This window comes from Lactuca sativa, chromosome 9, assembly GCF_002870075.4.
Source record: "Lactuca sativa cultivar Salinas chromosome 9, Lsat_Salinas_v11, whole genome shotgun sequence".
In the NCBI taxonomy this organism is placed as follows: Eukaryota; Viridiplantae; Streptophyta; class Magnoliopsida; order Asterales; family Asteraceae; genus Lactuca; species Lactuca sativa.
In genome coordinates this window covers 67,699,331-67,712,325 of record NC_056631.2, presented here as the reverse complement: position 1 = coordinate 67,712,325, position 12,995 = coordinate 67,699,331, and the positions used below count along the sequence as shown (strand labels likewise).

The 12,995-nt window shown below is 33.7% G+C and overlaps 2 protein-coding genes across 2 annotated transcripts; both read right to left on the bottom strand.

The window, feature by feature from the left end:
* Positions 1–5,117: 5,117 nt before the first annotated feature.
* Positions 5,118–6,828, bottom strand: LOC111901609 (uncharacterized). The gene is made up of 5 exons (XM_023897486.3): positions 6,674–6,828; positions 6,360–6,507; positions 6,017–6,243; positions 5,666–5,923; positions 5,118–5,570 (listed from the first exon to the last, which is right to left on the bottom strand). The coding sequence occupies exons 1-5, from the start codon at positions 6,713–6,715 to the stop codon at positions 5,259–5,261; spliced, it is 987 nt and encodes a 328-aa protein (XP_023753254.1). The 5' UTR covers positions 6,716–6,828; the 3' UTR covers positions 5,118–5,258.
* Positions 6,829–7,477: 649 nt separating this feature from the next.
* LOC111901794 (uncharacterized) lies at positions 7,478–8,722 on the bottom strand. Its single transcript, XM_023897664.2, has one exon. It carries the CDS (start codon positions 8,720–8,722, stop codon positions 7,478–7,480), a length of 1,245 nt encoding a protein of 414 aa, XP_023753432.2.
* Between the last annotated feature and the right edge of the window lie 4,273 nt (positions 8,723–12,995).

Genomic DNA, 12,995 nt, shown 5'->3' with positions numbered 1-12,995 from the left:
AGGGAGACTTTATGTTAGATATTGAAGACTAAGTGAATTTTTCAAGATAAGTATCCTTCATTGAAGTATAGGAGGTATAATCTCTTATTCTCTTCTCTATCTCTACATTCTAGGGTTTTAAGAGTCAACCTCAAATTCGATTTCTAGGTTTAAATTCAAGAATCATTGTAGTTTTTGATTGATAATCCACCTTTAGATCATTAATCCATTAACAACTCACTATGTAGTTGCTTGATTTCAGGTTATGATGAGGTTTTTGGGTAAATTCAAATACTAGCATTAGGAAACTAATTTTAGTTGATAATTGATGTTGTTTAGTAGATTCAAATGCTTGAAATGTATTATATATATCATCACGAGGTTGCCATTTAATCAACAAATGGTTTAATTCCATCTCTAATAATGGAATTGGGTGTTTTGAACCCAAATCTCATGAACAAGTTGTACATGTGTGTCACAACTAGCCTTTTTGGCTAGGAAATTTCATCCTCAAGTAAGCAAGGACTATTGTGAGACTTGTGCTAATACACCTAAGTGTTCAATATGAGTTCCTAAGGAGCCATATAGTGTTAGAATGCAAATCTCTCCAATTATGCGTAATCTCTCCAAGAATAGTGAATCTCTCTCAAATCTCTCCAAGTATGCGAAATCTCTCAAAGAATAGTGAATCTTTCCCAAATCTCTCCAAGTATAGTGAATCTCTCCCAAATCTCTCCAAGTATGCGAAATCTCTCCAAGAATAGTGAATCTCTCCCAAATCTCTCTAAGTATAGTGAACCTCTCCCAAATCTCTCCAAGTATGCGAAATCTCTCCAAGAATAGTGAATCTCTCCCAAATCTCTACAAGTATGTGAAATCTCTCCCAAATCTCTCTCAAATCTCCCTAAGTACCTTCCTCAGTCGAAAACAACTCAAAACCGGAAAGAGGAAACCCCAAAAGGACCCTCTTAGTCCTGAACCTCTTTGCCGGAACCCTGTTGGTCCGGAACCTCTTAGTCTGGAATGTCTTCTAAGGGAGCCAAGAGGAAGCTCATCTCGGAAGCCTCTTATCTGGATAGGTTCGCAGCTCCGGAAGTTCTTACCCCACCTCGGTTCGGAAGCACCTGGTCTGTCCGGATCGCTGACCCGCTCCTGACTTCGGAATCCGAGAACAGCCTTCCGGAAGTTCATGTTTGCTTCGGAACTTCACTATTTGCTCCGGAACTCCCTGCCAACCACTTCGGACCCTCGCAGCCTTAATCCTTCCCTCCAGAATTTGGGATATAGCTCCGGAATGCTAAGAAGAGCTTCGGAATTCGCATAAGGGCTCCAGATTTCACCTTTTAGCTCCGTATTTTGGACTATTCTGGACCTTTTCTTCATTTTGGGGTATTTTGAGTTCGGGAATCCCACCAAACTCGTGTTTTTCTTAACTAAGACCCCTAAAACCTTTATTTTATGCCAAATTTAATTATTTAAATTATATTTACATAAAATAAAAGTTTAGGATTTAGGAAAACCTTATCCTAAATCAAGAAAAGGACAAGGAAGTTGACTTTGTGATTTGATGAAATCCTCATTTCCCACGCAAATCACAGTATTCCATGCTTTACCCACCAAATATCCATGCATGGACCACTAGATCCCCATGCACCAAAGATTCCTCTCTTTTCTTATACTCCAAAGCAACGACAGTGAAGGAGTTTAGACTCCACACACACACACATACACACACTCTCTCTCTCTCACTTTTCCCATTTTCTCTTAAAACTCATCTTCAGGGCAAGAATAATGATCTTGCTGGAAGGGAAAATATTCTCAATTTCTCCTTGGAGTTGAAAGGTAAATTCCTCCACCCACCTAATATTTTATTATATTTCAAGATGAATCCATATTATTTTATTCACGATAATATGTGATGATCATCCTTAGGAAAACGTCCCTCCTAGGGAAGTTCCTCATCTCAGCAAGAGTTTAAGCTTGAGATCTTCACTCCATCACTCCAAACAACTCATCAACCAACTCAAGGTGAGCTTCATACGCCACCTTTTTCAATGTTTTATTGTTTTTGAGGGAGAGTACAAGTCAAATCTTTCCTAAACTCTTAAATGATTGCATATATACGTATGTTGGTATGTGTGTGTGAAATATTATTAAATTAATATTTTAGTAATATACTCATGAACGTAGGATTTCTCAATTTCATAAAGAACAGATGATACTTTGTACAAAAGAGCCTCTCAACTATTGGGTGTGTCCAACTTAACCCCTTTATCTACGCTTTTATGTCAAGAGATATAAGTTATAAAAAAGGATCTTGATAAATGGACACCATTTCTAGTAATTTTTGAAAAAGGAAACTTTGTGACTATTTGCAAACTATCCGGGAGTTTTTTTTATAAATATTCTATATATCAAGAAAATATCAAATAGAGCCTTTATGACAGAAATATTTGCATGTCATAAGCTGTTGTCATAGAACCTCCAAGAACATAAGTAATGCTCTATATGTCATAAAACAGAAAATGCATGTCATAACTGACAGTTATAAATTTATATAAATTATAACTTGACACTTTTTCTCTTGACTAAAATGACTCATTTTTCAATAAACAAAAAGGAACGAACACGAGCACCCAGTTAACGAGCACAATCAACGATATGGAACGAGAACGATATGTCTATTTAATGAGTACGAATTTCATTATTTATCTAACAAACAATGGATCTCTAACGATTGCTCAAAAGGTTGTTAATATTATAGTCAGACAAATCTCAAAAGTACCTAAATATAAAAATATTAGTGTACGTCTAAGTCCTGTAAGGAGTTATAGCCAGAGTCTCTTAGAGGGAGAGCGGGAATTTGTGTATAGATCTATACGTGGTTGACACCCCGCACCTTCGTTGTTCGCTACAGCTAGACATGCCAGTCTAGGGTAACAAATGTCTTTTCCAAACCGAAGGCATCTGAGAAACGCCAAAACAGGCACTCCGTCAGATTAGTATGGTTATAACGACTCACTAAAATATGTTATATTAAATAGAAATTTATGTAAGGAAAACCTCATAGATAAATTTGGCACGTTGTGTTGACTGCCCTATACATGATAGGTGATGGTCCGCATTTGTTACGTTGAATGCCCTTTCTTTTCGCCATGTAGAATGTCCACAATTGTCATGTTGATTCTTTCTCCTAACAAGTATAGAGTCGTAATACTGCTATTTTACAAATTAAAAAGCGTAGGACTTTATGGAAAACGATTTTCTACGATTTCGATAACGATAAACTAGAACTTACAAATATTTTATAGCAGAAAATATAGGATTTTCTGGAGAGAACGATTTTTCTGCGATTTCGATTACGATAAACTAGAACGCACACTCAATTTTACTCGATAAGAGGAACAGGATTTTCAACCATATTTCCTTTTTGAAAATAAGGGATTTTTCTTGAAACGGTTGATTATTACTATTCAAAAGAACTATTCTCGGACACAACTCGCTTTCACAAATTACGATACTTCTCAAAAATCACTCCTTTCAAGGATGAACAAGAGAAATGACATGCACACATATATCCATGATTTTCAAGGCAAGACTTCAAATGATTTCATAGAAATAATCGAATTTTCTGAAAGCACAATGAGAACGATTCTAAACAAGTGTAAACGATTTTATACAAAAATGCTTATGAACTTACCAACTTTTTAGTTGACGCTTTTTAAAACGACTTGTATTCTAAGGGATCTAATAAGCAGGTAACAAGGGACGCTGATGCAAGACCATTTAGCTGTAGTTTGAAGTTTTCTACTTATGTATCTTTTGTGTAACTCGAAGAAACAATATAATATGTAAACTATGTAAGTTTGTTATCTCAATGTATGATGTTTGGATTGCTCTGTTTCATGTATATTCAATTGTTATGATACTGCACAATGAAGTCACCCGCATCCGGACGTTTCCGCCGTTTGGTTCGGGGTGTGATAATGTGTTAGAATAACTTTTACATTAAGTTCTAAATACATTTGCATATTTAAATCTAGTTGATTAATGTAGTTAATGATTTAAAGATACTTGTAGATATGATTCCATGATTTTCTATTGAAGTTGTGTTTGGAATTAGTGATTACGGTGGTGTGGCCTATCATTGGAATGGAATGAATTAGATTTAGAAACACTTTGAACTTCAAAACGTTGGAATGGTTTTTCAAATGATCTTTAGAATGGTTTGGAAGATAAAAGAATGTTTAAAAAATATAAAGGGTTTTGGTTATTTTTGGTCACTTAACTTTTGGTTTTGTGTTCATTTGGTCACTTAACTATTTTTAAGTTTTAAAAAGTCATCAAACTTTTGACTTTGTGCTCATTTAGTCACTTAACTTTTGGTTTGGTCACATTTAATCACCTAACTTTTAGATTTGTGCTCATTTAGTCACCTAACTTTTAAAATTATGCTCATTTAGTCACTAAATTTTTAAAAAAAATTTAAAAGTTTAGTGATTAAATGAGCACAATTTTAAAAGTTTGGTGACTAAATGTGACCAAAACAAAAGTTAAGTGACTAAATGAGCACAAAGCCAAAAATTTGATGACATTTTAAAACTTAAAAAGAGTTAAGTGACTAAATGAGCACAAAACCAAAAGTTAAGTGACAAAAAATGACCTAAACCCAAATATAAATAATGTTATAACTTTCATGAGGAATGAGAATCATAACAATGCCATATTTGTGTTTTAAAATCACTATGAAAGGAATGGAATCATGATTGTAGATTGGATTAGAATGAGATTAAATCATTAATGCATGTATATTAGGATCATCATATTTATGTGATTGTAAGAGAGTAACTAGGATCATTGGAAATAATTTGAAAAAATTTAGAAGTGATTAGAGTGGAGTCGAGTGGCAAACAAAAACTTCACATACCAGATCCTTACATGATTGTAAGAGAGTAACGTTTATTTAACATTTTAAAATCACGTAAGGCATACACGTCTTGTCTTTGATCAAACCAGCCTTACGCAAACATATATATTGCATGAGAAACTCAAAATACAAAAAATTAAAACAAGATCTTAATTAAACTTTTTAATAATAATATAAGTGTGCAAAACTAGACTCTTAGGTCTTAATCGCATAAACAAACATAATTCCACGTTTTTATATTACTACCAAATTTAAAATTTTAAAAGTACAAATACAAAATGACAACATAACACAACCACATACACTACCAATACAACAAACATGTATAAAACCCAACTACACTACGAATTGCTTAAGCGTCGGGTATCAACACAATAGACCCGGTTGTTTTCCGATTCTCAAGGTCAAAATGGGCTTGACCCGCTTGCGACAAAGGGTACTTATGATTTACACGAACACGTAAAACACCCTTTTCAACATTAGAGAAAACCTCTTCTGATGCTGCAAGAAGATCTTCTCTTTTTTCTGTATAAAGCATCACTGATGGAATCGTGAAATACAAAGACTTTTGGGCAACCAGTTTGAAACTTAACGGGTCGGCTGAACCCGATGGCCCACCGAGTGAAATCAAGAATCCACGAAATTTCAAGCACGCAGCAGATCCCTTCAAAAAATTATGAACAAAAGATTCATTCATTTGTTTCTAACGAAACAAACAAGAATACAAGATCATTGAAAATGGTGTTTTGAAAGTTTTACCTCAAATGTTTCTTTACCAATTCCATCATAAACTACTTCAACACCTTCTCCTGAAGTAATCTCCATAACTCGATCCACGAAGTTTTCTTCTTTGTAAACAATCACATGGTGACATCCATTTTCCTTAGCTTGCACTGCCTTCGTTTTGTTTGAAACAGTTCCGATGACAGTCGCACCAAGTGCGTTCGCCCATTGACACAGCAACGATCCGAGTCCACCGGCGGCGGCATGGACAATAACCGTGTGCCCTGGTTCTACCTGTTTCCAAAATCAAATTCATATCATCGATCTCGTATGTGTTTTGTTAATCGGCATCCATGGATTCCGATCTGAAAGGAAAATTTCAATTACCTTAAAGCACCGGCGAACCAGAACTTCGGCGGTTAATCCCTTGAAGAGAACAGAAGCGGCAACGATTGGATCAATTGAAGGTGGAACTTGTACAGCTCTATCTGCCGGAAGTATCTGTTCTTCAGCGTAAGCGGAGACAGGGTAGCCGGCGTAAGCGACAATATCTCCGATTTTGCAGGTGTTGACTCCGGGACCGATTGCTGTTACAACTCCGGCAGCCTCCATACCTTCAGATTAATCGTAGATTTAGGAACGCCGAACACATATTTGATTGGTAATCGATGAAATACTTCAAATGGATTGCAATAAAGTATGAGAAAAGAGAAGGCATTAAAACAAATACCTGGTGTGAATGGCAATGGAGGAGATAAACCAGGTACTAAACCTTTACGCATGTAAACATCCAAAAAGTTTATCCCAATCGCCTTGTTTTTCACTTTGATTTCTCCGTCTTTCGGTTCGCCTATATTCAAATCCTCCCATTTCATCACCTGTGACAACGATTACATTGATAAACAAACGAGATTACTTTCATTGAACATCAAAATCGATTTGAAAAAAGGTAGAGCAAAACATCACTAGATTTAACGATTTAAAGACAAGTCTACGATATCTTCATCAAAACTGAAGTATAAACGTAAGGAAGTAGAAAATCACCTCAGGGCCACCAAATTCATGAATCCTAATTGCTTTAACCATTGTTGAATGTTGCTTGAATTGAAACTGAACAATTGTCAATCGACTATGGGTTAATGAATGGTGAAGTGTGGTTTTATAGGACTAAAAAAGTTGCTTCTAGATAAATCATGGCCTGTCCTGTTGATTCACATATATTTGCGCCAACCATTGAACGTGTTATATTTTTGTTATCAATTTTTTATTGCGTTAACTTTCAATTTCCAGAAAATGCTAAAATCTAGTAATTTCTCTTAATATCAAATTATAATTATATAACTAACATATACTAGAAAATGCTAGTTCTATCTGATCAAAATTTTGTACTTTGAAAGTTAACTCACAACCTCTTAATAAGACCATCCGTTATACCCACCACATATGTGGTGGGTGCCACATCAGCACCACATTCCATTACCACTAACATGGGATACTTACCACTAACACACCACTCCACATCATTATTTTTATTTTTTTTAATTCAAAAATACAATAAAATAACTTTTTTTTTAAATTCAAAAATACAATAAAATTACTTTTTTTTAATTCAAAAATACAATAACATTACTTTTTTTTTTTAATTCAAAAATACAATAACATTACTTTTTTTTAATCCAAAAATTAAAATAAAATTACAATTTTTAAAAGTAAAAAGCATTTATTTTTTTAAAACTATTTTTTCATTAATTATAAAAATAAAATAACAATTTTAAACTACATTACTTAGTTAATCTAGAAAACAAACATTAATTAATAAGAAAACGAACAAACATACATATAAAAATCCTAATCGTCGTTCATGCTATGTTGGTACAAATGTTCCGCGACATCTTCTCGAAGATTGAAACACGTTTCACTGTTATGAATTTCGACAACTCGCTCCAAAAAAGCATTCGTTCCGGGTACGAACTCCTCAATTGGAACGACAACGTCGTTCGGATCATACGTGCAAATCGCTCGACCTTCATCTTCAATAATCATATTATGCATTATAATACATGCTAGGACCATTCGCTTAATTCTTTCTTTATCCCAAAGTCGTGTAGCATATTTCACTACATGCCATGTTTGCTTAAGGACTCCAAATGCCCTCTCGATATCCTTTCTCGCTGATTCCTGTTTTTTTGTAAACAATTTTGCTTTTTCACTTCGAGGAACTGAGTATGCCTTCATCAATGTAGAATAATCCGGGTATATCCCATCACCAAGATAGTAACCATATTTGTACGCGTGCCCGTTTACCGTGAACGTCATATCAGGTGCTTTGCCGGTCCAAATATCGTTGAAAAGTGGAGACTGACCAAGAACATTAAGGTCGTTGTTAGACCCCGCTACTCCAAAAAAGGCATGCCATATCCACAAATCTTGAGATGCAACAGCTTCTAGGATGATAGTTGGTTCACCTATATCTCCTCGAGTGAACTGACCACGCCATGCAGTTGGACATTTTTCCCAAGCCACACGCGTACAATCTAGACTGCCAAGCATACCGGGAAATCCATGCCTCTCTTCATGAGCCGAATATAATCTCTCAATATCACGTTGAGTATGTTTACGCAAATATTCTTCGTGAAAAACCTCATAAACACATGCAGAAAACCAATCTACACATTCAACCGCGGTCCTCTCGGATATTTTCAAGTATTCGTCAGATGCATCAAATGCTATACCGTATCCCAAATACCTAAGAGCAGCCGCACATTTTTGTATACTACTAAAACCCATTCTTCCTCTAGCGTCGGGTTTTTGTTTGAAAAAATCATAACGAGATTCTAAAGCATTACTAATACGTAAAAATATAGCCTTATTCAGACGAAAACAACGTTCGAACGAGTCGTCATTATAAAGACAATTATCGGCAAAGTAATCACGTACCAATAAGTCGTGTGCGGCTTGGCGATCACGATTGACGACCGCCCTTGTACGCGCTGCATTCGAACTTTCTTCGGCGTGAACGTGTTGCACAACATTGAAGAATGTCTCGACGAATTCTACGTCGTCATCCGAGTCAAAACTTTTTAAAAATTCCATATTTATCGAGGGATCCATAGGTGTAATTGAGTGTAGAATGTGTATGTATGTGTATGTGTTTTGGTATTGAGTTTTTATAATTGAGTTTGAAAAAAAAAAAAAAAAAAAGAAACGGCAAAATAGCCGTTCAATGGCTCAAAAATAAACAACCAATAGCGTGCCTCGTTTCAATTCGTTGTCCCGACCACATCTAGCAACGACCACGGTCAACCACGAACCATCGGGACGGTGTGCACGTCCGTGGTTCGTGGCCAACTAGACCACGGTCCGCTTCGTTGATTGTATACCGGTTAGCCTAATGTCCACATAACTCGTTATGGGATTGAGCGACTTTATACATTAGACGATTGGACGTCATTTATGATTTTCATACCTTTTCCACTGTGAGTTGGTTGGCTTTAGACGATGAAAATAAAAAAATTAATAAATAAATAAATAAAATAAAAGTAAAAAATAATAAATAAATAAATAAATAAATAACTAGGTGTATTTATCAACTTTTGGAAATAAGCAGAAAAATTTATTTTTCTGTTAACAAAAATATATCTCTTATAGCACTAATAAAATATTTCTATGATACAAAAAAAAAAAAAAAAAAATACATGAACTCATACCTTATTTTTGTAGATAATACGGAGTATTTGGTCATATATTTGGGTTACATTAATAGTAATTAGATCAAATGATCAAATCTTTATCATATAAACACAAAATATACTTGACACTTAATTTTATGTTCGAGGTTTTACGTTATTAATATTTTAGAAATAATAGGTTTGACCGTTTAAGGGCATCTTCAATTGCATACTAACTTCTATTCTAAATTTACTTTTACACTAAAATCCATACTATAACATTAAACTTAATACTACTATTATAGTGTTGATGAATAATATCACTAAAAAAAATGTTATACTATTTATCAATATTTTAATCTATTAAAAATGAATAAAATAGAATATACTTAAAAAGAAAATTTAATGTTAAATATATAGTATAATAAATTGGAAAGAATTTCGCGTTAAACGTAAAAGATATTGTTAGAGATTGTAGAAATTTATTTTTTACAGTATAAAAAATAGTTCTGCAATAGAAAGTAGTATAATTTACAAAATAATGAAAATATAGAAAAGCAAAAAGATAGTGTGGAGGCAACAAAAGCAATCCCAGTAAAAGAGACGTAATTGGATTCCTATTGGCAACCACGCCGGCCGGTGTCCATTGTCCCCTGCTCTCTTTTATCTTCTAGAATGTATTAGAATTTGAAGTATAGTTTAAGATGTTTAAGATAATAAGATAAATGATATAAGATTGTTTTTGATGAATCAGATAAACTGAAGGTATTTATTATTGAGTCATAGCGTTTTATATTTACTTGAATCAGATAAATCGGTGTCTGAAATTATTTGGGAGGCTTGCCGACAGAATAATGAAAGGTCGATGGTTCCAAACAACAAATATGTTTCCGTTTTTATTAAACTAGTTTTTTCTAGAGATACCGACATAAAAACTGTAAATAAAATCTAATATCCGTAAAAATAAAATTTAATATGTTTCTTACAAACTAATCTCCTACTACTTATTACCACATATGTCTCATATGAGATTTCAACTCATTTGAAAGATCATTTTTTACCGTTAGGTCAAAAGCTCTTTACTAAAATTTATCAATTATTACCATTTTATCTTGACTTTAATTTTATATTTGTTAATACTCCTTCCGTCCCAATATTATTTGTCCACAAATAAAAAACACTTATATTAAGAAAAACATTAATTATCACTAAATTTTATATAAGAAAATGACAGTTTTGTCCTTACTTTGCATTTAATGTTCCATTAAATGCTTAGTTGGTTAAGTAATAATAAGGAGAATATTTTAGTAAAAATGTTATTTATTTTTAGAAGTGAACTATTATTTTGAGACAAACAAAAAATGAAAGATGGACTATAATTTTGGGACGGAGGGAGTATTAAACTTTACAGACTTTAGACCATTTGGAATGCTTGTCACGAACCCATTCGTGGTCTACGTGGCCACTAACCACGAATGTGAACATCATCCCAGGTGTTTATGGTGATTAGTGGTGAAACATTTTCGTGGTCATTTGTGGTGGGGAACACGGACCACCATACACAATCAACCCCTCTCTCTCTCTCTCTCTCTCTCTCTCTCTCATTTAATTAAAATATATATTTTTTATTTTAATAAGAAAAAATACGAGAGATATAGTGGTGAGTATCCCAACCTTTTAGTGGTTGAATGAAGTGATGTGTTGGCACCCACCACTATAGTAGTTAGTGTTGGGTATTGTGGATGACATTATCCCATTTTGAAGACAAACGAGCCACCACTTCATATGGGACGTTGATCGGGATCTTTTGTTGTAATCAGTGGCGGAACTTCATTAGGGCCAGAGGGGGCCATGGCACCTCCTGCTTTTTTATATACATATACCTGAAATATATATATATTTATAGACGTTTTTTTTTTTTCATAATTTATGTCCCTAAAGTCTCCAGATTATAATATATCGACAAATATACAGTTCAAAAAAATTATTTTCTTTAGTATTTAACTTCAAAAAAACAGAAAATCTATCATTATCTTGTTAGATATTAGGATAATAGATAAGGTAAATAAAGAAGTAGTTAGCAAGAACTCTAAAAATGACCGAAATATCAAAACAAATCCTAGTAAAAATAGGACATAAATTTATTAGGGAACCCAAAACTCTATAAGAAAACCTAAAAAATATTCAAATGTAGAACTTATCATCGGGAAAAAAAATCGTTGGAGTGTACACCACCACCAGACTTTTCATCAGATAATATCATCAACGCCTCCGGAGTGCACTATTTGTCTCTCTTCTCCGCCGTTTGCCGCACTGCAACACCGCCACCGATCTCCATGGTCAGTGCGCTTTTTTACATCTCCTCTCCCTCGTTCACCGATCTGCAACAACAACTAGCATCTTTTGTGTCTTGTGTGCTCTTCGTCCCTCATCTCCACTGTATTTGTAAATTGTTTCTCTTTTTCTCTTTCTATCTTTTACCCTCTGTTCTTTCTCTCTGTTCTTTCTCTCAGTACATCACAGTAATAATATAGTACAGTACAGTAATAATATAATATATTTGATATGATATAACGGTAGAAACTGGAATACCTTATGAGCTGTTAAAAGTATATCAAAGACTGCAAAAAATGCTTTTTGCTATTTATTAGTTCTTATTTAATTAAACAAGAGAATCCTATAAAAATCTCATAAAAATTTTTGTTTATTAAAAATATATAATCAACAAAATTCCAATCATACACTACTAGATCCCTCTGTCCAACTGGATATGTAGAATAACTTTGTTTGTTTCAAATATTTTTTTTATATTTATTATTAGTGATTAATTTTACTATATGGTAAAGTTTTAGTTTCGGCCCATTCGTGTTCCGCCCCTGGTTGTCATGGGGCTGATATGGTAAGTAACATCAACGTTTTTTTTTTCATTTACCTAAAAATCAAGACGCTTTGAAAAAGGAAAACAAGTTTTGAACCCCATGACCTTCTACGTATAAAGCCAACATCTTACCATTAAGCGTTTTCAAACCATAACCTAAAACATCCAACGACAAACCTTACCATTAAGTTGAAACAACCAGTGGTGGACACAGAACATTTTCGTAGGGGTGGCACTAATTTTTTTTTTCAAATAAATCTATATTAGTAATGTCACTCGTGTTTTAAGCCATTGCACCCAATAGAAAAAACATTAAAAAAAATTAATTTTTTTACACTACGTGCCGGCGTCGGAGCAGTGGCCCGAGACCCCTGGGGCACCACTAAGGTCCGCCACTAGAAACAACTTTGATGTATAAATTGATGAACATTAATATATAGTACGTATAATAATGGGAGACTTTAAATGATATTATTATTATTATTATTATTATTATTATTATTATTTGTAACATCCTAAAATTTAAGACCGGGTTCTTAAATTAATAAAGTAAATAAATGAAAAATGATTTATATAGTTAAATCATCAAGGGATACTCATATCATTAGTTGATATGAAGTTTGGAAGTTTAGAAGTGAAAATAATAACCTTTTTGAAGTTAAATGAGCAAAAGTGTCAAATTGGCAAAGTGAGTTGACCAAATGGTTAACTTAGTTAGTGGAAATGACTAAAAAAGTTATATATTTGATGGAGAAGTGCTTTCTATGCCAAAACTTAAGTTAAAATCATAAATATTGAAGTTTGGTAGGTTTTAGCCAAA

What these genes read in the sequence shown, in the direction of transcription:
- LOC111901609 (XM_023897486.3), bottom strand. Translation starts at nt 6,715, where the DNA reads ATGGTTAAAGCAATTAGGATTCATGAATTTGGTGGCCCTGAG. An exon ending in ATGAATTTGGTGGCCCTGAG is followed by an intron (nt 6,508 to 6,673) that starts GTGATTTTCTAC and finishes TCGTTGTCACAG; the next exon opens with GTGATGAAATGGGAGGATTT. An exon ending in TGGTTCGCCGGTGCTTTAAG is followed by an intron (nt 5,924 to 6,016) that starts GTAATTGAAATT and finishes TTTTGGAAACAG; the next exon opens with GTAGAACCAGGGCACACGGT.
- LOC111901794 (XM_023897664.2), bottom strand. Translation starts at nt 8,722, where the DNA reads ATGGAATTTTTAAAAAGTTTTGACTCGGATGACGACGTAGAATTCGTC.